The sequence below is a fragment of the Lynx rufus genome, unplaced genomic scaffold (genome assembly GCF_022079265.1).
Source record: "Lynx rufus isolate CCGP_SWC_20201006 ecotype Redwood Valley unplaced genomic scaffold, mLynRuf1.p SCAF_4, whole genome shotgun sequence".
Lineage (NCBI taxonomy): Eukaryota > Metazoa > Chordata > Mammalia > Carnivora > Felidae > Lynx > Lynx rufus.
The window spans coordinates 377634-399225 of NW_025814856.1; the positions used below are offsets into that span (position 1 = coordinate 377634).

At 64.6% G+C, this 21592-nt stretch overlaps 3 protein-coding genes across 5 annotated transcripts; 2 read left to right on the top strand and 1 right to left on the bottom strand.

The window, feature by feature from the left end:
* The first annotated feature begins 248 nt into the window (after positions 1-248).
* SF3A2 (splicing factor 3a subunit 2) lies at positions 249-11082 on the top strand. 3 transcript variants are annotated; one of them, XM_047095911.1, is made up of 10 exons: positions 249-301; positions 4776-4859; positions 5204-5367; positions 6533-6604; positions 7633-7679; positions 8109-8218; positions 9397-9446; positions 9531-9671; positions 9995-10063; positions 10168-11082. In XM_047095911.1, the coding sequence occupies exons 3-10, from the start codon at positions 5242-5244 to the stop codon at positions 10966-10968; spliced, it is 1416 nt and encodes a 471-aa protein (XP_046951867.1). In that variant the 5' UTR covers positions 249-301; positions 4776-4859; positions 5204-5241; the 3' UTR covers positions 10969-11082. The 3 variants fall into 3 exon arrangements, with proteins under 3 accessions (XP_046951867.1, XP_046951869.1, XP_046951868.1); XM_047095913.1 differs by having other exon boundaries at positions 252-301; positions 4776-4835; XM_047095912.1 differs by having other exon boundaries at positions 279-301; positions 4773-4859.
* Positions 11083-11181: 99 nt separating this feature from the next.
* AMH (anti-Mullerian hormone) lies at positions 11182-14641 on the top strand. The gene is made up of 5 exons (XM_047095910.1): positions 11182-12282; positions 12854-12996; positions 13206-13314; positions 13405-13564; positions 13641-14641. The coding sequence occupies exons 1-5, from the start codon at positions 11844-11846 to the stop codon at positions 14554-14556; spliced, it is 1767 nt and encodes a 588-aa protein (XP_046951866.1). The 5' UTR covers positions 11182-11843; the 3' UTR covers positions 14557-14641.
* Positions 14642-14957: 316 nt separating this feature from the next.
* Positions 14958-19889, bottom strand: JSRP1 (junctional sarcoplasmic reticulum protein 1). Its single transcript, XM_047097602.1, has 9 exons — positions 19659-19889; positions 19203-19329; positions 18932-19009; positions 17391-17525; positions 16969-17006; positions 16680-16809; positions 16153-16329; positions 15496-15596; positions 14958-15377 (listed from the first exon to the last, which is right to left on the bottom strand). Exons 1-9 carry the CDS (start codon positions 19887-19889, stop codon positions 14958-14960), a joined length of 1437 nt encoding a protein of 478 aa, XP_046953558.1.
* Between the last annotated feature and the right edge of the window lie 1703 nt (positions 19890-21592).

Genomic DNA, 21592 nt, shown 5'->3' on the forward strand with positions numbered 1-21592 from the left:
GCGGAGCGGAACGAGTCGCAACCCGACCTCCCGCGAGACTTGAGCCCGCGCGAATTAGAGCCACCGAGAAGGCGTTAAGAGGCTGGTGCGCACGCGCACTTAGAATCCCGGCCCATACTCTCAGTCCCGCCCCCTTTTCTCGCGCCTCCCGAGCCTCCGGCCCACCTCTCCGGGCAGGGCGGGCATGCGCACTCGGGAGGCCCTGCCCGCTTCGTCCCCGGAAGTATTTCCCTAGGATGAGATGCGCTTGCGCGTAACGTAGTCGTAGTGGCGGCGGGCGCGGAGTGAGGAGCGGAGCACGGTGAGGGCGGGGGGGCCCCCGAGGCCCTGGCTTCCCTGGACGGGAGCGTACGCGGGCGGCGGGGGGTGCGAGCGAGGGCCGGGCGGCTTTGGGGTTCCCGACGGCCGCGCGCCAGGACAGCCAAACGAGTCCCGCGTCCTCGGAAGTCTCTCCGTAGGCCCGTGGGATCGGGTCGGGTGGCGGCTCACATGGTGCCCTCCGCGCCCCTAGGACCCCTGCGAGCACTGATTTGCGGCTCTTCGCCGTGGTTGTGCGGTCCTGAGTCTCTCGGGTCCGGGAAGCTTCCATGCCCGCCCCTGTTGTGTGGGGGATACAACGGCCGCCCCGGGCCCGCCGAGTAGGGAGCGCGGTCCTGGGGGCGGGGCGCTCGGCGCCGCCCCCAGGCGGCCAGAGCCCGTTAACTGGCCCTGGTCAGACTCGCGTGCCCGGGGCTGCTTTTCCTGGCCTAGAGGAGCGGGCGCTGATCATCCGCTTGCTAGCTTCCCGCTCCCTCGTTGGGCCCCGGAGGCCGCCTCCCTCTCCGTAAAGGGAGCCCTTGCTTTTGTAAGGAGCGGGTCTCTCTGGCCGTGTGGGTTTGGGGCCTGACCTGCTGAGTTCTCTGATGATTGGTGGGTCTTGTTTTCTGCCTCCCGCCCACCCACGGCAGCTTCCCCTTCCGCTCTCTGAATGCGTTTTCTGCAGTTTTAGCGACATCGTTAGACCTGTTTCCTGATGCTGAAAGTATTCTCTGCTGCGAAGGCAATTATCGGGGTCACTTGTGTGCTTTTCTTCCATTGTTCTCCCTCCCCCCCCCAAAAAAAAACCCCAACTTCTGCATTTTTCCTGTTAGCCTGGTTTTCTTGACCTGTTAAATTTTTTTCCTCGAAGCTCCCAACATCTCAACACGTATTGATTGTATTTTTCCCTGGGTTTAAACAAATTGTTTCCTCGTCCCTCACCCACCTCCACCCCCACCACAGAAGCATCCCCTCAGAGGCTGGCACGTGCCTGCTTCTGTCCCCTGCAGTGGAGCAGCTGTCTAGAACTTTCTGTGCGTGTTCTCCTGAGTTGGCTTCTGTTTTCAGTCGGATCATCTGTTTGTTTTCCTTCGTTGTGTCGGGATGCATCTCCAGATAGCTTTCAAAGGAATTGATTTTGAGCCCTTGGTTATTTCCTTACTCTCGCGGTTGGAAATTGGAGTGTAAAAGTCTAGGTTGAAAATTCATCTTGAGACTGAGAAAGTGTTGCTTATCTCTGGTCTGATTCTCCTTTGGTGTCTGACCTTTTGTTTCTGTTTTTCTCCTTTGATAGAAACTGGAGGTTTTTCTTGGCGGTGTAGAGTTTCACGATTGTTTTCATTGATGGGTTTTTGTTTGTTTCTGTCTGAACTGTCAGATTCCTCAGCCCTGGGATATTGTCTCTCTGGTAAGGCTCCCGCATATCTTTGGTAAGGCTCCCCGTGCTGCTTTCTATTATTGCTCTGAAATTTGAGCTATTTTCCCCTTTTTTATTCCCTTTTGTAAAAGGCTTGCTTAATTCGTGCTTCCAAGCTCTCATGTTCTGTGTTTTGTTTGGATCATTCCGTGTTTCTGAAGTTTCTTTCTGGTTTTAATTCGCCTTGCTAACTTTTGGCGGGTTGCACTGCTTTCGTGGTGTAGTGCCCTGTCCGGTAATCAAGGAGGACGCTGCCATCATCTGGGGAGGTTTCCCTCAGGTTTCTTTCTTCCTTTTCTTTCTTTCTTCATTTCCTTTCCTCCTTTTCCTTTTCCTTTCCTTCCTTTCTTGATACACGGGGTTTTTCATATCTGGTTATGTTTGAATTGCCAGCTTCACTTAGTGAGTCTCACTGCCCGGCCAGCCTGGGAAGGCGCTGGTGTTTTCTCTGGGGCGTGCGAGACCCCAGCGGCCAGAGTCGCAGGAGCTGGTCTCTGGTGCTCCCAGGAGAATGCGGTCTCTGGTGCTCTTGCTGGGGGCCTCCAGCTGGCCCTGCTGGGCAAGGCGTGGGGGAAGGGCAGGCTGCCTGCTGTTTGGTGGGCAGGTTTTGATGGGATTCCCTCTTTTCGGCCTGGCCCTCCGTCCTCTCCTGGACTCTCCCCCACAGTGCCAGCCCAAGTGCAGTGTCCCTTCGTTCCAGTCCTTCTGACGATGAAACTCCGGTCTGTGCGAGCAGTCTGTCGAGGCCCCTGGGCACCAGATCTCTTGGGGATGGAGGCGGGGACAGGGATGATGTGTGCAGTGCGCTGCTAGGAACCAGCAGTTTGGGTCTCTAGTGGTCACTGGTTTCTCTCTGACGTGGCGACCAGTTCAGTATCTGAGTCGGGTTTCCCTGAGCTGACACCCGCGGGGCACACTCCCCAGCCGGCCTCTAGCATTCGAGGGCCTTATCTCGCCATTAAGAAGGAACCGGGCTCATCACCAAACTTGTGGGAACCCTTGGCTTTCTTTTTTTTTTTTTTTTTTTAAATTTTTTTTTTTTTTTCCAACGTTTATTTACTTTTGGGGCAGAGAGAGACAGAGCATGAACGGGGGAGGGGCAGAGAGAGAGGGAGACACAGAATCGGAAACAGGCTCCAGGCGGCTCCGGGCCATCAGCCCAGAGCCCGACGCGGGGCTCGAACTCCCGGACTGCGAGATCGTGACCTGGCTGAAGTCGGACGCCTAACCGACTGCGCCACCCAGGCGCCCCGACCCTTGGCTTTCTTAAAACGTTGCCTTCCGGGTCACTTGGGCAGCTCTTTGCTCCCACTGGGTCCGTGGAGTGTTCCGGAAGCGTCACCCATGTAACACATGACGGGAAGCAAGGCATCAGCACAGACTGTGTCCTGGGCCTTGAGCTCGTGTCGTCCTCTCCTCTGCAGACGGGGGGACACCGCTGCTTCCTGAGTCCGGCCCTGACTCCGGAGAGTCGCGTTTGTTTTCTGTTTCTGGCAACAGCCATCCTGATGGGCGGGAGGCAGTGCGTCCGTGTGGTTTTGATTTGCGGTTCCCTGGGGACAGTGACGTTGAGCACGTTTTCATCTACTGTCAGCTGCTGCTCACTTGATCAGCACACGCTCCCCCACAGGCACCCCATTTCATTGTTTGGGTGAACGCTCTCCCGTAATGTCCTTGAGAAGGTGGGAGGCTCCTCACGGAGGCCCGTAAGTCACTCAAGACCTGTGGGAGAGACCTCCCCAGCCCCGGCCGTGCTGCGGGCAGCAGCGAGGAGGGCCAGTCGTGTCCCTCTGTGCTCCCCCTTCCCCCCCTGACCCCAGGAGTTTCTCACCACTTCCCCCAGAAACGTTGGAGTCTCCCCAGGCACAGCGGGTGCTTCACGGCAGATGCCGGCACAGCTCAGCCCCTGGCAGGACCTCCCCCACGGAGCCTGTGACCAGGTCTGGCAGCCAGGACCACGGGGATCCCCCCTGGGAGGGTTGGGGTGCAGCTTTCCCTGGGCTCGCCGCAAACGGCACAGGTGGCGAGGCAGCGGGGGTTCCGTGGGCCGATGCACTTGCCTCCCTGGCAGGGGGTGCCCCTGGCGTTGTACCCTCTTCTCAGGACCAAGTGCCGTGTGATGGAGTGATTGGGATAGTTGGCGGTGCTTGGCCTCCGCACTTGGCCTGACAGCGTTTCAAAGTGGGAAGCTCCAGGCGTCCTTCTGTAATACAGGGTCTGACCCTGTGACCGGTATAACTGCCCTGAGTCGGCAGCCATCCGGAAGGTTGCGTTGCTGGTTCCCGGGTGTGAGAGGTCGAGGTTCCTCTAGAGTTACAGGGTGACTCCAAGGTCCACAGCACAGCTCGTCTGTACCCCCTGTGTTTCTTGCGTGCGGCCCCTATAGCAAATCACCACGAAGTTAGTGGTTTAAGGGCTACAGACTTATTACTGTGCGGTTCTGGAAATCAGAAGTATAAAATGGAGGGCTGTGCTCCTTCTAGGGGCCCCAGGGAGCCCCGTCTCCCCCTTTTTCCGGCTTCCAGAGGCACCGCGTCCTCGGCCTGTGGCCCCTCCTCATCCTCGCGGCCAGCAGCACAGGGTCTGCCCGGCTCTCTGCCTCCGACCCCGACCCTCTGCCTCCCTCGTGAGGACACTGGGCCCCTGGGGAACCCAGGGTCTCCCCCACTTCGGGACCTTGAATCGATCCCGCCTGCGAGGTCCTTTTTGCCATATGTGGTTCCACGTTTACTGTTTTGGGGATTAGAACGGGGGCGTCTTTGTGCGGTCATGTTCACTGCTGGGCCTGTCCCTGTGAGCTCACTTCTGCAGAGACAAGGTAGTGTGGGTTTAAGCCAGCGGGGCTGATACTGACCAGTCAAGAGGGAGAGTGTTCAGAGACGCGAGAGAGGTGCCTGGGGGTTGGGTTTGAGCCGAGTCTGGAAGAAGGTGGGAGGCACCGTGGCAGGGAGTGGAACAGGGTATCGAGGGCTCAGGGGAGCCCTCCTGGGCCACAGGCAGGTCTTGAATGTCTCTTGTGCATCAGGAGGAACAGGTAAATTCTCTTCCTCCTCTTCAGCAGGTTTTCGGCTGAGCTACAGGACTCCGGAGACGTGAGCAGACGCAGAGACTTCGGGCCAAGGTCCGGGAAGGCTTCCTGAAGCAGGTGGCTTGGCCGTTTCTTCCTCGTTGCCCTTTTGGGTCTCTGAGCCTTTACACCTTTCGGGCTGCGGGGGCTTCCTGTCCAGGCCTCCCCCAGGGCCAGGCATCCTGTTCATCCTGTTCCTGGTTTGTGCGTGCCTGGGCCATTCTGGGCCCTCAGCCTACCTGAAGATTGGCGGGGGTGGGGGGCGATGAGGCTTGTCCCCATCAGGAGTTGGGGGGGGTGGGAGACTATGGGGTGGGGGGCAGAGGGAGGGATGGGAGACTGTAGAGGGTGGGGGGGTTGTCTCTCCTGCCCTGTCCCCTGCTGTGCCCTGCACTGTCACAGCCTCTCCTTTGTCCCTGCAGGTTTCTCCGGGGTCTGGTCAAGCCCCAAGGCCATCACCATGGACTTCCAGCATCGCCCTGGCGGTAAGACGGGGAGTGGAGGCGTGGCCTCCTCCTCAGAGAGCAACCGAGACCGCAGGGAGCGCCTCCGGCAGCTGGCCCTGGAGACCATTGACATCAACAAGGTGGGTCGAACCGAGGGCAGGAAGCCCCCTCCGTCCCGTGTTCCCTCGCTCTGCCTTCTGTCAGTGGAGCCACATTCAGTACACCTGCACCTGGTGCCCTTCGCCCCGCTGCCCAGCGCTCTGGGCCTCGGGTCCCGGTCTGTAATCAAGGGAACTTGACCTAGAGCAGCTCCAGCTGTCCACCCCAGAGACCGCCTGCTGTTCAGAGGGGGGGGGGAGGGGGGTTATCGCGTGAGCTTTTTGTGTGACTGACTGGCCAGAGGCGTGGGGAATTGCCAATGGCGAGGACTAAGACAGCGTCGGGTGGATTGACGTTCTCGCCATGAGCAGTGAAGGGCAACGTTTTATTTGGCGGTTCAGGGCTGTCGGTAGACCGGGATTTGCCCATCGGCGCCGCGGACATGTGGGGCCAGAGCATCCCGGCCCCCACCCACTCGGTGCCAGGATCACCCCAACTGTGACAAACTCCGGTGTCCCCAGACGTCCCCCAGTGTGCCCTGGGTCCACGCATGGTGCCCCTTAGACTTCAAACTCCTCTGAGACGAGAGCTCTCACCCTGTGCCAGGCCTCACCTGTGAGGTCAGCTCTGTTCCCGTCCCCATTTTCCCAAGGAGACGAGGGAGAACCGTCACGGCCAACGACGACACAGTCACGGGACAGCGAGTTAGGATTTGAACCCCCGTGGGTCTGTGCCGCCGCCCCTATTCGTGGAAGGCTGTGTGGCTGGCCTGGGAACCCCGCGCGCAGAGACCAGGGTCTCCACGGGCCTTTGTCGAGGCGTTTGCTTTTGTTCTGGTGTCTGGCTTGTGCCGCAGAGCTTGGCAAAGCCGGCGAGGTTAGCGACCGGCGCCGTGCCGTCCTGGCACTGCTTCCTTCCGGACCTGGAACCGCCACCGGGGTGGCGTGGAGAACCAGTATCGTGGGCCCCCAGCCCTGACGAGCGGCCTGTGTCCACGGGATCCGGTGGGGGGGGGGGGGGGGTGCCGCGGTGCTGCCTCAGGAGGGCCCCGTGGAGCCTGGGCCGCGGGCTCCTCCCGGCCCCCTGTCCTCGAACGCCCGCCCGAGGGAAAGCAGCCGCCTCTGCTGCTTGGACAAAGACCGGGCTCTGGCTCTTCGCGGCGCATGCGGGGCCACGGTCGCCGCTGACGGATGTTTCTCTCCCCAGGACCCTTACTTCATGAAGAACCACCTGGGCTCCTACGAGTGCAAGCTGTGCCTGACCCTGCACAACAACGAGGTGTGTCCTCGGCTCCGGGGTGGATTCTGCTGCTGCGCGTCGGGGTCCCCCGCCGCCTGGCCCGGCAGCGCTGCCCCCTTCGTAGTTCCGGGACATCGTTCAGAGCCCGCCCGAGGGTGGAGGGGCTCGGGCCTGCTACCTCAGCAGACTGCGCTCTCGGGCACGTCCTTTAGGGGAGACCCTGCGTTCTCCGGGCACAGGCCAAGCACCCCGTCCCCGGTCTGCTTCCCCCCCCCCCCCCAGTCCCCCTGCTGCGCCGTAACCCCTGCTGCTACCGTTACTGTGGGAGCGCGCCGTCGGCCCTGGGCCAGGCCCGTGCCCGGGAGTTCTAGATCCGGTTTTTGGGATCTCGTCGGTGTGGCTCCAACTGGGCTCTTTCAGTGACGGGAGGTCGTAGTCCGCCGCGTGCACGCGGTGCGCGGATCCGCTCCGGAGCGAGTAGATCCGGCTTTCCCCTTTCCCATTGTTGAGCGTTCGGGTTGTTCGCGGTCACAAGTGGTGCCGAGTCGCACGGTCTGTCCCCCTCGGCAGTGCTGACAGAGGAGTCGGGTCGTTCTCGGGGTGCTGAGCCGCGTCCCCCACCCGCTCGATGCCAGGACCGCCCCGGTCACGACCACCACAAACTTCCCCAGACGCCACCAGTGCTCCCCTGGCGATCGAGAAACGGGGAGTTCGCCCCGCTCCGTGTGGAGAGGTCCCCTGGGCTGTCGTCAGGTCGGACCCTGGCGGTCACAGGGCACGTCACTTGGGGGGTACCAGCCTCTACCGTGCAGCCGAGCCCACTGATCACCCCCCGCGGCGGGCGGCGAGCCTTCCCGAGCCCCACTTGCCGTTACAGCGGGCGCTCGCAGACGCCTTCTCCGGCTCGGTGTTGCTCCGCTTCGTGCGAACGTGCCGGAGCTTGTCCGTCCGGCAGCCACCCAGCGCCCGCCTTGAGGCAGGGCCTGTGGACAGAGGCCGGCTCCTCTCTGCCCTCCCCACCCTCGCTCACCTGGTCTCGAACCACCCGTGTGCTTTTCCCGCTGCAGGGGAGTTACCTGGCGCACACCCAGGGGAAGAAGCATCAGACCAACTTGTGAGTACCTGGGCCCCCTTCCGGCGCCCGGGGTCCAGCCCCTCCAGGAGCTGCTTCACAGGGTCTCCCGGGCCTTGGGGCCAAGCAGAGGGTGGGCGCGAGGAGGGGCGGGAGGTGCTCTTTCCCCAGCGGTCAAGCTGATTGTGTTGCAGCCTGGGGCTTCTGTAACATGGGGAGAGAGGTGAGGGTCACAGAAGACCCCCTAGTGAGGGGCAGCACAAAACGTGATGGGGACAGAGGTGCCCCGAGCCTGTCCCAGCCCCACTGCGTGCGAACCCTGGGACCCCCCAACCAGCACCCCCACCCCTGTGCCCCTGGCCTCTCAAACTCCCAAGGTCGCTGTGAGGGTTGGACAGCTCCCAGCACCTGGGCCTGTGGCCTTGGCGGCCCGTGTGGGGGGCCACAGTGCTGTCTCTGTCCTGCCTGCAGGGCCCGGCGAGCCGCCAAGGAGGCCAAAGAGGCCCCCGCCCAGCCGGCGCCAGAGAAGGTCAAGGTGGAGGTGAAGAAGTTTGTGAAGATCGGCCGCCCGGGCTACAAAGGTAATTCTGTCTGGGGACGGTCTGGCCTGCAGCCGGGGCTGGGCGTGACCCCCAGCCCTGTCCTTGAGCCACACAGAAGCTGCTGTTCTCTGGCCCTTTGCTGCGGAGACCCCCACTTGTCCGTGCCTCTCCTGTTTCCCATCGGAAGGACTAGGCTGGGACCAGCGGCCCCCCTTGGCCCCCCTTTCCTGTGAACTTTCCCAAACAGCCGTAACAGAGTGTCACGGCTTCTCGGGCCCCGTGTCCCTGTGTCTTGGGAGCAGGTGGTTCTTTACTGTGCTGTTGGGGGACATGAGTGACCATGGAGGGGGGGGCCCTTTCCTTGACCTTGGGACAGGGTGTTGGTGCTTCAGCCTGAAGGAGGAGAGGGTGAAGGTCTGTGTAAGAAACCACTTATTTAGTGGAACTGACGGCAGAGAGGAGGGTTCTTGGATCACCTGCCAGAAAGTAGGTTAAGTGGCTCCATTGGAATATAGAGGACTATGTTTCCGGGAGTTAGAAAGAAAAAGTTAGCAGGCAGCTGTTTTAACTAAAGGTAGTGACATCTGTGCGTGACTGGCGCTCCAAGCCCGACACAGCAGCGCAAAGGTCCTGGAGCAGGTCTGCTTGATAAGCTAGGGCTGGGATGACAGGATCTGAGGGGGGTGGGGGGGCAGGTGGAGGCCACCAAAGGCCTTTGGGCCATGGTAGGCCACCTGGTCTCTGTCCTGAGTGTCATGGGGAGACGCTGGAGGGCTTGGGGGGGAGCGCGGCATGTTCCAGAGCTGTATGGAGAGCGGTCTGCAAGTGAGAACAGGGCCACTGGAGGCCTGGCTGCAGGGCTCTAACGTGAAGGGCGTCCTCCCAGAAGCAGGGGCACAGACCCCACTTGGCTGTGTGTGCACAGCGTGCCCCCGCTTCAGATTCCGTGGAGTGTCGTCCCAGGCCTCGAGGTGAGGGCCACAGGGCCCGCGTCCTGCCCACGCGCACCCCTGACTCCGTGACCTCAGGCAGGGACCCCACGGTCCTGGGCGGTAGCCGTCCCAGCCACACGTAGCCCTGGTTCACCAGCCAGACAACGGGCCCCAGCGTCCTGCCCTCCCGTTCGCCCGTTCGCGGGTGGCGTTCGTCCACACCCGTGGTCCCTTAGCCTCCGGGAGCACGAGCTGGCCTGGACCTGATCCCTTCGTGTGTTGCAGTGACCAAGCAGAGGGACACAGAGATGGGCCAGCAGAGTCTCCTCTTCCAGGTAGGGGCAGCCGGAGCCCGACTGGGGGCGGGAGGGGGTCCCTTGAACGGCGGCGCTGCCACCTGCCCTCCCCCCCCCCCCCAGATCGACTACCCCGAGATCGCCGAGGGCGTCATGCCCCGCCACCGCTTTATGTCCGCCTACGAGCAGAGGATCGAGCCTCCGGACCGGCGCTGGCAGTACCTCCTGATGGCCGCCGAGCCCTACGAGACCATCGCCTTCAAGGTAGCACCCACGGGGTCCCCCAGCAGCCGTCCCCCAGTGGGTCGCGGCCTCTGGAAGACGGGGAGCTGGGTGAAGCAACAGCCGGGGGCTGGGCGTCCAGAGGTGGGTCCCCACCGAAGGGCAGAGAGCCTGACGTGACCCTGGTGGGAAGACACCCTTGTGTGGCCAGGCTGTCTGGGGACCCGTAACCCCGTCCCGGGCAAAGAGCACAGCCTTTCCCCGGAGCCCCAGGGCTGCTAGGTAGCCGGGCTGGGACATCAGCCACCGCCACCCCAGATCCGTCGTGGTCCTCAAGGCCCCGCTCCACCCCCCTCCCCACACAGGTGCCAAGCAGGGAGATCGACAAGGCCGAGGGCAAGTTCTGGACCCACTGGAATCGGGAAACAAAGCAGGTGAGTGAGTGGGTCTGGGTCCAGGCGCTCGTGGGGCCTTGGGCATCTGCCCCGGCCGGCCTGTCCCCTCTGGACCACCGCTCAGCCCCCTCCGTCTTCTCCAGTTTTTCCTCCAGTTCCACTTCAAGATGGAGAAGCCTCCAGCCCCGCCAAGCCTCCCTGCTGGGCCCCCCGGGGTGAAGCGCCCCCCGCCCCCCCTGATGAACGGTCTGCCCCCCCGGCCACCGCTGCCGGAGTCTCTGCCCCCGCCACCGCCAGGAGGCCTGCCCCTTCCGCCCATGCCGCCCAGCGGGCCTGCACCCTCCGGGCCTCCGGGCCCTCCCCAGCTGCCCCCACCAGCTCCTGGGGTCCACCCCCCAACATCTGGGGTCCACCCCCCCGCACCAGGAGTCCACCCCCCGGCTCCCGGGGTCCACCCCCCGACACCAGTGGTGCACCCCCCAGCATCTGGGGTCCACCCCCCTGCTCCGGGCGTCCACCCTCCAGCCCCAGGGGTCCACCCCCCTGCCCCGGGTGTCCACCCTCCCCCGTCTGCTGGGGTTCACCCCCAGGCCCCAGGGGTCCACCCTCCAGCTCCTGCAGTTCACCCCCAAGCTCCAGGGGTGCACCCCGCAGCTCCCGCGGTTCACCCCCAGGCCCCTGGCGTCCACCCTCCAGCTCCTGGGGTCCACCCCCCAGCCCCAGGGATCCACCCCCAGCCTCCCGGGGTTCACCCCCCACCTCCTGGGGTCCACCCATCTGCTCCTGGGGTCCATCCTCCAGCTCCTGGGGTTCACCCCCAGCCTCCTGGAGTTCACCCCTCAAATCCCGGGGTTCACCCCCCAACTCCCATGCCTCCCATGCTGAGGCCCCCGCTGCCCTCCGAGGGCCCTGGGAACATTCCGCCCCCTCCCCCAGCCAACTAAAAAGCTGCCCCTTCTCCAGGCCACTTCGCTGTCTTGTCCTGTTTCTCTCCAAGCTATGTGCTTTTGTGCAGGGTTGTGCCATGTCCCCGACGGTCATTAAACGGTCTCCCCTGATGCCCGAAGTGACCTGCTGTGTGGGGGAACGGGGGGGGGGGAGGCTCTGTGGGTCAGTAGGTGTGGTAGCTTCACTCGCTGCTGGCGAACACCCACGTGCACCCCCACCGTATGTGTGGGGAGCTTGGGGTTGGGGCCTCGGTGTCCCTGTGTCCTCCCAGGATGCCGGTGGGTGAAGGACAGACCCAGGCAGTCAGCAGCGGGTCTGGGCTCTCTTCTGCGGCTGCTCACCCTCCTTGGGGTCTCCAGCCAAATGGCTGTGCTTCTGCAGCTCCAGGGTGCCAAGAGGCAGTGTGAGCGAGCACTTGGGGAGCCCCAGCTTCGCTGGGGGACCACCCTCCGGCCAAGCCCATGCACCCAGCGGTCTGAACACCAAGATCTCTGGTCCCCATCAGAGCCGGGTGCCAGAGGCCTCCGGGGCGCCTGCCCCCCTGCCCCCATCCCAGAGCTGTTGATCATCTGCGCTGTCGCTCCCCGGTCTGGTTCCCACTCCCTCCTGCAGAGGGGAAAACCTCATCAAGGACAGTCGTTGGACCAACTGGGCACGGGCGGCACTCTGTATCACGGGTAGGAAGATAGGCGGTCAGGCTGGAACAGAAGAGGCTTTGAGAGGCTCCTCTGCCTGCCCAGGCCCACGGTGGGGCACCAGACGTTGGCCCCCAAGGTCACACCCCAGAAGGAGATAGGGGCTTTGCTCCTGCACAAACATCCCGGTCTCCTCCACATAAGCCAGAGCAACACGGCCCCTCGCAGCAGCCAGGATGCCTGGTCTGCTCTCTCTGCCGGCCCTGGTGCTGTCGGTGATGGGGGCTCTGCTGATGGCCGGGGACCCTGGGGAAGAGGTCTCCAGTGCCCCGGCCCCGCCTGGGGGGCCAGCCACAGGCACCGGGGGTCTCATCTTCCACCCGGATTGGGACTGGCAGCCCCTGAGCAGTCCCCAAGACCCCCTGTGCCTGGTGACGCTGGACAGGGGTGGTAACGGGAGCGGCTCCCCGCTTCGGGTGGTGGGGGCGCTGAGAGGCTACGAGCACGCCTTCCTCGAGGCTGTGCGGCGGGCCCGCTGGAGTCCCCACGGCCTGGCCACCTTCGGAGTTTGCACCCCCAGGGACAGGCAGGCCGCCCTGTTCTCTCTGCGGCAGCTGCAGGCGTGGCTGGGGGAGCCCGGGGGGCGGCGGCTGGTGGTGCTGCACCTGGAGGAAGGTACGTAGGGAGGGGGCCACGGCCTGGGGGGTGCCACGCTGCCACCACTCTTTCCAGACCGGGTCCTGCCGGAGCCCAACTCTAGACCCATCTTGGCCTCCTGGGAAGGCTGAGGCTGAGGGCCCAGGAAGTGGGGGCCCTTCGTGTCTGGGGGCTGCAAACCCCCCGATGCTTTGCTTCCAAGCCCACCCCTCCTGCAGCCCTCCTGGGAGGTGTTCACCACCCCCCCACCCCATGAAGGAGCAGAAGGGAGTCGGGGCACAGCCATGCTCCGCCCACACCCCCCCTCCAAGGGTAGTGTGTGGCCTGTTCCCGGGAGCTGCTGGAGGAAATGGTTTCCCAGGGGACCCTATGGGCTCCCCCCACTAAGGAGAGCCCCAGACAGAGACCCCAGGGGTGCTCCAGGCTCCTCATATTGGGGCAAGGCCCTGCACCCGATGTCTGGGTGTCAAGCCTCTCCCGGTATGGGTGGGGGCTCTCCCCGCAGGACTGCAAGACGGGCTTCGGGGAGGGGCTGGGGCCTCGGTGACTCAGGTGTTGCCCCTTCCCTATTTGTCCCTCCTGGCCACAGTGACATGGGAGCCGACACCCTCACTGAAGTTCCAGGAGCCCCCGCCTGGAGGGGCCGGTCCCCTAGAGCTGGCGATGCTGGTGCTGTACCCTGGCCCTGGCCCCGAGGTCACGGTCACAGGGGCTGGGCTGCCAGGCACCCAGGTACCGGGGTGTTGAAGGGGGTTAGTTCTGGGGCCTCCAGGAGCCCTCACCCAGCAGAGGAGGGGGAATGGGGTTTTTTAACTGTGCTGAACAGAAAGATTCCAAGTCCCCTGGTTGGAACCTTGAAGGGGGGTGTCAAGGGCAATGGGCAGAGCAGGGCTGGTGTCCTCGCCCCCCCATCTGGCTAGGCTGAGCCCCCATCTCCACAGAGCCTCTGTCAGTCCCGGGACACCCGCTACCTGGTGCTGGCGGTGGACCACCCAGAAGGGGCCTGGCGCAGCCCCGGGCTCACCCTGACCCTGCAACCCCGCAGAGACGGTAGGCTCTCCGAGAGAGGGACCGGGCAAGGGTGGGCGGCCCGCGGTCCTCGGCCCCCGCTCAGCCAGGCCCCCGTGCCCCGCCACGCAGGTGCGCCCCTGAGCACCGCCCAGCTGCAGGAGCTGCTGTTCGGCCCCGACCCCCGCTGCTTCACACGCATGACCCCGGCGCTGCTCCTGCTGCCGGGGCCCGCGCCTGCACCGCTGCCCGCGCGTGGCCTGCTGGACCAAGTGCCTCTCCCGCCGCCCAGGTGTGCGCAGGCCCACGTTGGGGGTGTCGGGAGGGGAACCCTGCACCTGCCCCTACCGCCCAACTCCGCCTTCCAGGCCCTCCCAGGAGCAGGCGCCTAAGGAGCCACGGTCCGGCGCCGACCCCTTCCTGGAGACGCTCACGCGCCTGGTGCGCGCGCTGCGGGGGCCCCCGGCCCAGGCCTCGCCGCCGCGCCTGGCCCTGGACCCCGGCGCGCTGGCCGGCTTCCCGCAGGGCCTGGTCAACCTGTCGGACCCCGCGGCGCAGGAGCGCCTGCTCAACGGCGGCGACGAGCCGCTGCTGCTGCTTCTGCTGCCACCCGCCACGCCCACCGCCGCCGCCGCCGCCGCCGCCGGGGACCCCGCGCCGCCGCGCGGCCCGGCGTCCGCGCCCTGGGCCGCCGGCCTAGCGCGTCGCGTGGCCGCCGAGCTGCAGGCCGCGGCCGCCGAGCTGCGCGGGCTCCCGGGGCTGCCGCCGGCCGCCACGCCGCTGCTGGCGCGCCTGCTCGCGCTGTGCCCCGGGGATTCGGGGGACTCGGGGGACCCGGGGGCCCCCGACGGCCCGGGCGGCCCGCTGCGCGCGCTGCTGCTGCTCAAGGCGCTGCAGGGTCTGCGCGCGGAGTGGCGCGGGCGCGAGCAGGGCGGACCGGCGCGGGCGCAGCGCAGCGCGGGGGCCGGGGCGGCCGACGGGCCGTGCGCGCTGCGCGAGCTGAGCGTGGACCTGCGCGCCGAGCGCTCCGTGCTCATCCCGGAGACGTACCAGGCCAACAACTGCCAGGGCGCGTGCGGCTGGCCGCAGTCCGACCGCAACCCGCGCTACGGCAACCACGTGGTGCTGCTGCTCAAGATGCAGGCCCGCGGCGCCGCCCTGGCGCGCCCGCCCTGCTGCGTGCCCACGGCCTACGCGGGCAAGCTCCTCATCAGCCTGTCGGAGGAGCGCATCAGCGCGCACCACGTGCCCAACATGGTGGCCACCGAGTGCGGCTGCCGGTGAGCCCCGCACCGTGCCCCCCGAGTGGCGTCCCCGCCCGTATTTATTCGGACCCCCATCATCGCCCCAATAAAGACCAGCAAGCACAGGCTGACGTGTGTGTGTGTGTGTGCGCGCGCGCGCCCGCGCTGGGGACCGGCGGGGGGGCCTCCTCCCGGCCAGCTCTCCCCTGGCAGGAGGGGCGGGGCGGGGCGGGGGCGGGTCGCTGCGGGGCCGGCGCCCTCCCCCCCCCCCCATCTCCCCTTAGAGCTAGCATCTCCGCCATTCGGGCCCAGGCAGGTTCCGGCGTCGAGGCTCAAAGGAGCAGGCGGCCCGGGGGCTGCAGCACTCAATTTATTTCACTGAACCGCGGGGGCCACCGAGCGGGGGTCCCTGGACTGTGTGTCACAGTACCGAGGCCTGGCTCAGTCCCGCCCCTTGCCAGCCCGCTGCTTCTGGCGGCCCGGAGGCCGGTCCCCGTCCGGGCGCCGCGGGGAGCCCCAGGCCTGCCTCTTCCTGCGCCCGGGGTCTCCAGAGCCCTGCGTCCAAGGCCGACGGCCCCCTTCGCCTGCCTCCCAGCGCCGCGGTAGGGCCGCTCTGGGCTCCCTGGCGGCCCGTGGCTTCTCCTGCTTCCGAGGCCTCTCCTCCCTCCGCGGCCTCTCCTTCGGCGGCCTCTGCGCCTTCGGCGGCCTCTCCCTCCGAGGCCTCTCCTCCTTCCGAGGCGCCTCCTTGGGCGCGCGCTCTTCCCCAGCAGCCTTCTCTGCAGCCTCCCGGCTCCCAGGAACCTCGGCCTTCTCCTCCGCCTCCACCTGGGGCGCGGGCGGTCCCGATGGGGGGACCCAGGCCTCGGGCTTCGGCTGCCACGCCGGCGGTGTGAGACGGTGGGGTCAGCGCACGCCTCCCCTGCCGGCCCAGGCCCCTCCCTCCCCCCACCGCCCGCGGTCACTTAAAGGAGGCGCTTACCGGGGGCGGGGGCCGGGGCGACGCCGGCTCCGGTGCCGACCTGGGCGGTACCCACGGCTCGGGGACAGGTGCAGGGGTACCTGCCTCCCCCGCCACAGCATCTTGGAGGGGAGGGGTGTCAGCCCAGGCCACGGCGCACACCGCGCCCTCCACCCGCGTCCCCCCCGCTGGAGCCCTCCCCCCTCCCCGCTCCGAGCCTTCCGAAGGGAAGGCTCCAGGGTCTCACTGCTGGGGCGCCCCCTTCCCTCCCAGTCTCCCTCATTCCAGGTGCAAAAGGGCCACAAGAGCTGCCCGGAGCGCACACACTAGAAAGGGGGCTCACAGGGCCAGTCCTGGGCGGGGGGAGGGGCAGGGCCCGAGGTGGGTGAGGACCTGTTCACCGAGGGGGGAGGAGCGCCAAAATGCGACGGGGGGAGAGGAAGGGCCCAGGGTCAGGTCCCCGGTGGGAGTGGGGGTGGGGGTGGGGGAGGAGGCCCCGCCCTGGGGGCGCCCAAGGTCAGTCGCTGAGCAGTGTGCCTGCACAAGGCGGGGCAGTCGGGGGACGAGCACTCCTCTGAGGTCCACACCGTGGCGGGGGCGGGAGGGAGGGGGAAGGGGACCAGCCCGGGGAGGCGGGGGCGGGTATTCAAGACCCCACCCCGGAGGGCGCAGGCTCACCGCGGCACAGCTGGAAGGCCGAACCCAGCATCGCCAGGAGTGAGGCGAGCACCAGGCACTTGTTGAGTGACAGGTCTCCCCAGGGCAGCTCCTCGCTCAGGGCCGGGGTCGGGGGCGGCGGTGGCCGCTGCGGGGGAGGGGCGGCCTGCGCCTTCTTGCGGGCGGGGCTCCGGGGAGCTGCGGGAGCAAGCGCTGGGCTGGGCACAGCCCCACGGGGCAGACCTGGGCCCTGATCTCAGCTCCTCCCTGCCTGGCCACGCGGCCCTGCATGCCTGCCTCGGAGCTTCCCTGGGATGGGGAGAATAATCTAGAAGGTAATTAACCGAGGCTGAGGTTGTGTTATGCTTTAGCAGAGGGTCCCAAGCCCTTTTAGTGACCGCTGGTGACACCCGGGACAGAACCCAGCCAGCAGCCCCACTGCGCCCCGTTGCCTTCCCCCTACATCCAAAGCCCCAGCAGCCCAGGATCTGACGCCCTGCTGGGCCGCACCCACGCCCCCACCTCACCCCTGCCTTCTGCAAGCCTACTTGCTCCAGCTTTCAGCCTCTCTTTCCCAGCTCCTGGGGCCACTTTGGTCACAGGCTCTTTTTCTGTCTTCTTGGGCCTGGCATCCACATTGCCTGTGGGGCTGCCCTCTGCTGCCGGCTCTTGAGAATCCTATGAGGAGTCACCAGTCGCCTGGGGTGTTCCCTTTGTCTCTTTCCCCTAAGGGAGCCCACACCCTTCCCACGGAGTACAGAAAGCCACCCCCTTGGCCAGCGTATCCCTGGCTGCAGGGGCATCGTAGGTTGAAACCCCGGGGCCCCGGCTGCTCACAGGGGACCAGCTGCTAGAGTCGGCCAGCCTCGGTGTTGCTGTAATAGGAAAAGAGAGAGAGTCAAGGTCGTGAGACCCCCGGGCCCATCCCACCCTCTGCTGGGCTCTGCAGGGCTAAGGGTGGGTGATGGCTCCCATTTTACAGATTAGAAAGGAAACAGGCTCACAGGCAGCCCTGCCCACACGCACACAGCACTTTGCGGACAAGCGGGGATTTGACTCCTGACCCGCGGGGCCCAGCGCCTATGTTTCTGGGGCTCCTTATAGATCCCCAAGGCACTAACGGGCAGAGGCCGGAAACAGGGAGCATAGTTTAAACCAGTCCAACGTGGGAGTCTAGGTCCCGGTCTCTGGAGGTCAACCCCCGGCTCATTGGGAAGACGGGGGCTTGGGTTCCATCCTGCCAGTGCCTCTGTGGGTACCTCGAGCTCTGTCCTCCAGGGGCTGGTCAGGGCAGGGGTCAGCCAGCGTGGAGAGGTCCTGGCCTGCTTGGCAGCTGCCCAGGCCCCCATCCAGCTCCTGCAAGGCCCTGGTTGTCATGGAGACGTCTGAGAAGCCTGGGATCCGGAGTTGGGCGGGAGGAGGGCTGCAGAAAAGGCGTCTCGCCCGGGAGGCGGCTCACACTTGCTGAGGCCCCGCTGTGGGCCTGACCTGGGGGGCGCCCCGTGTACACGAATCGACTGGCCCCCGCCTCTCACCTCAGCCATTACTGGCCCCTCTGCCCGGAACCCCCTTCACCTGGCAAGTTCACACTCAGGCTGGCGTGGCGGGACAGCCTTGCCCTCATGCCCCCCCCCCCGGCCCCCTGCCTTGGGACCCCTCCCCATAGCCCACCCTCCCTGAGCACAAGGAGGCTGCTGGGGCCCAGAGAGGGCTGGGACCCCCCCCTCCAAGGTCACACGGAGATGAGACAGAGCCCAGACCTGAACCCTTGGCCCCAGGGTCGACTCATGTTCTCTGAGAGCAGGGACTATTTTTATCCGGTGCCGGAAGCCAGCGCGACAGGCCGACGTGGTGCCAGCCCCTCCCAGGCTGTTGTCCACATGGGGTCTCCGGACCATCCTCGTCTGCCATTGCTGCACCCCACCCCCACCCCTAAATCTAGAAGCTCACGCTGCAGCGGTCAGGACCAGCCTCACTCTGGCCACTACAGGCAGGGAGGGGCAGGGGCCCCCCGGGAGCTTCCTGACCCCAATGCTGGGGCCCCTGCCTCCTCCCACTGCCTCTGCTCCCATAGGGCAGATGAGGAAACTGAGTCTCTGGAGACAGCCGTCAGCCAGAGGTCGGAGGGAGCTTGTGGTCGAACCCAGTCCTGCCGATTTCCCAAAGCCTTTGGGGTCTCCAGTGCCCCTGGCTGCCAGCACCATTGTGTCACGTCTCCGGCCAGAAAAGTGACCCTTCCCTGGGGCTGGAGCAGGGCATTGGGGGAGGGGCCCCGACAGGCCAGGCCGCAGGTATGTGCCCTCAGGTATGTAGGGGGGCCGCCACGAGAGCTGGGGACTCCCGCGGACCTCCGAGATGGCCTCCCCCAGACCCAGGGGACCCCCCACCTCTGCCCAGGCCGCCCCCTGCCCTACTTACTGCACAGCCGCCACAGTGAGCCCGCTGGACAGATGGAGCACGGGGAGGGTGGCCCCCAGACAGACAGCAACAGGTGCCTGGAGGCCGCGGCCTGGGCCAATGAGCTCAGCAGGCTGCAGCGAGGGGGCGGTGGGGGGAGGCCCGGCCGCGAGGTTGCTGCTGGGGTGGCCCCCACGCTCAGAGCAGGACTGGGCATTGGCCCAAGGGTGACCCCACCCCCGCTGCAGCACAGAGCCGCTGCTGGGCTGGCCACGGTGGCCTGGGAAAGCTGCTTGCCGTCCCCGAGCCCAGGAAGGGAGGTCCCGGAGGCGGGAGCACCCAGGGAGGGTCCCTCGAATTCCATCAGCAGGCATGCGGAGCACCGATTTCGTGCGGGGCTTACCTGCACCCCTGCTCGTGGGGCCTGTGGGGCCAGGGGCGTGGGGGCACGACGCCAGCTGGGAGGCCTCTGTTTCCGCACCTGGAATCCATATGAAATCACCGCTCACAACCATGGGCGGGGTGGCGCTACCACCACCAACTCCAGAACATTCTGTCTCCCCAACAGCAACCCCCTCCCCGTTAACCGTCACCCCGCCCCTCCCCCGGCCCCCACGAGCCCCCTCCCCTCCGTGGATGAGCCCGTTCCGGACGTTTCACACACGCGGACTCACACCCCGCGTGGCCGCTCGTGTCGGGTGCCCTCGCTGGGCGCCGCGTGTTCGGGTCCGTCCGCCGGGCGGCGGGGGCGGGCGCCTCGCTCCTGCTCGCGGTGGCGGACCCGCCGCGTGTATCCGCTCGCTGGCATCCGACAGGGTGAGATTAGGGAGAGGAGAAGAGGTGCTGGGTGGTCGAGCCCCGGGTCAGATCCCGTCTTTAGAAAAGGTCGAGGTCACGTTCATCGTGGATTTTTATACGTTGATTTTTTTTATTGTGGTAAAATACACACAACCTGAAATTCACCATCGTGACCGTCCCTAAGCGCACAGCTCAGCGGCGTCAGACACTCACGCTGTCCTGCACCCGCCCCCGCCACCCGTCTCCAGAACTTTCCATCTCCCCAGCCAGACTGAGACCCTGCCCCCAGGAAGCACGGACTCCCCGCCCCCTGCCCCACCCCTGGCTCCCACCATCCGCTCTCTGTCTCTGTGGACGGGACTCCTCTGGGGACCCCCTGTGCGTGGGGTCACGCGGGACGTGTCCTTCTGTGTCTGGCTCCTGTCACTGCGCACGGTGGCCTCCGGGTCCCTCCACGCGGTGGCAGGTGGGAGGACGTTCTTCCTTCCTGGGACTGGGTCATCCTCCGGGGTGTAAATGGATACAGCGTGTTTGTCCTTCATCCACCGAAGGACGGCAGTCATGCTGCTATGAACACGGGGGTGCAAGTACCTGTTGGAGTCCCTGCTTTGAAGTCTTTTTTTCTTAATACCAGATTTATGAGATGCCCTATACATGCCAGACTCATCACCTGTAAAAAAAAACAAAAACAAAACAAAACAAAAAAAACAAGTTTTTAATATTAAAATGTGTGAAGAGGGACACCTGGGTGGCTCAGCCCCGACTTCAACTCAGGTCATGATCTCACGGTTCGTGAGATCGAGTCCCACATCAGACTCCGGGCCGACAGCTCGGAGCCTGGAGCCTGCTTTGGATTCTGTGTCTCCCTCTCTCTCTGCCCCTCCCCTGCTCGGGCTCTGTCTCTCGTGTCTCTCAATAATAAATACACGTTAAAAAAATTTTTAAAGATTGCATAACAATGAATTCCATTTCGTATGACAGAATTAAGGGGACAAGCCCCGTGAGCTCATGTAGAATCTTAAAATACCACTTTGCCTGGACAGGACCAAAACATACGTTGGAAGTTACCAAAGTGGCATGCCAAGTGACCAAAAAAAAAAAAAAAAAAATGTCCCCACTTTCCACAGGAGCTGTCTGGATAAACAGAACCCTAACTGAATAACTAACGTGAACTGTCAGAGTAAAAAAGTCATAAGCTTATTTTGAAAGCCTCCAAAACCTTTTAAATACCGTAGATGAGCCATATATTTTAAAATGTGTGAAAAGACACGATTTCTGTAACCGTAGGTCTGTGGTGACTCTGCCCCAGGCTGAGCCATGTGTGTGTGGGGGGGGGTGGACATCTGCGGCTGGTGGGGCCGGGGACGCTGCTCTGCCCCCAGAGTGACCCGCCCCGACGTCAGCGGCACCGGGAGGAGACTCTGTTGAATTTAAACTGTCAAAACACGGTGGAATATATCGCGCCATCGGAACAGAACCTAGTGAGTCGGTTCCACCCCAGACACACGTTGGTTGTCATAGTAATTTCCCAGTGCAAACAGGTCTCCCGGGAGGCGGCATGGGAGCAGAAGCATCAGGACTTGGGACAGGGGTCTCTGGGCTCAGAGAGCCCCCGCGTGGAATCCCAATCAATTTCCACGCAGCCGGGCTCCCGTGGTTGCCGTAAAAGTCATACACTTGTGGGAAATATGCCTGCACTCAGTCAGGAGGGCCCTCGCCCTACGGGACCCGTTCCCACATTTCCCCCACGGCTCACATGAGGCCCCTTGACGAAGGTTGATCTTTGGGACACGCCTCTGACCCCGGTACTGGGTTCACTGTACCCCCCCCCCCCCAAAACACATGCTCGAGTCCTAACACCCAGAACCTCAGGACGTGGCCTTGCTTGGGAATTGGGGTCCGCTGCAGATTGAAGGCGTGTGTCCCCCCCCCCCAATTTGTATGTTGAAACCTAATCTCCAGCGTGACGGTATTTGGAGGTGGGGCCTTTGTGGTGATTGGGTCGTGAGGCTGGCGCCCCCGTGGATGGGATCAATGCCCTCATGAAGGAGACCCCAGAGAACTCTCCCCATCCCTTCCCCACATGACGACACAGGGAGGAGACAGCCGTCCACAAACCAGGAATGGGATCCCCCCACCGGACACCAAATCTACCGACGCCTGGACCTTGGACTCCCAGCCCCCGAAACCGAGAAATAAATTTCTGTTGTTTATAACCCCCCCGGTCTGTGACATTCTCAGGATGGGGCTCTTGTAAGGAGAAGGG

Coding starts and splice junctions, on each gene's coding strand:
- JSRP1 (XM_047097602.1), bottom strand. CDS start 19,889: ATGACTGCCGTCCTTCGGTGGATGAAGGACAAACACGCTGTATCCATT. Junction 15,597..16,152: donor GGCCTTCCAGCTGTGCCGCG/GTGAGCCTGCGC, acceptor CTCCCCTCCAAG/ATGCTGTGGCGGGGGAGGCA. Junction 15,378..15,495: donor CGCCCCGGCCCCCGCCCCCG/GTAAGCGCCTCC, acceptor CCGAAGCCCGAG/GCCTGGGTCCCCCCATCGGG.
- SF3A2 (XM_047095911.1), top strand. CDS start 5,242: ATGGACTTCCAGCATCGCCCTGGCGGTAAGACGGGGAGTGGAGGCGTG. Junction 7,680..8,108: donor AAGAAGCATCAGACCAACTT/GTGAGTACCTGG, acceptor TCCTGCCTGCAG/GGCCCGGCGAGCCGCCAAGG. Junction 8,219..9,396: donor CGGCCGCCCGGGCTACAAAG/GTAATTCTGTCT, acceptor CGTGTGTTGCAG/TGACCAAGCAGAGGGACACA.
- AMH (XM_047095910.1), top strand. CDS start 11,844: ATGCCTGGTCTGCTCTCTCTGCCGGCCCTGGTGCTGTCGGTGATGGGG. Junction 12,283..12,853: donor GGTGCTGCACCTGGAGGAAG/GTACGTAGGGAG, acceptor TCCTGGCCACAG/TGACATGGGAGCCGACACCC. Junction 12,997..13,205: donor CTGGGCTGCCAGGCACCCAG/GTACCGGGGTGT, acceptor CCATCTCCACAG/AGCCTCTGTCAGTCCCGGGA.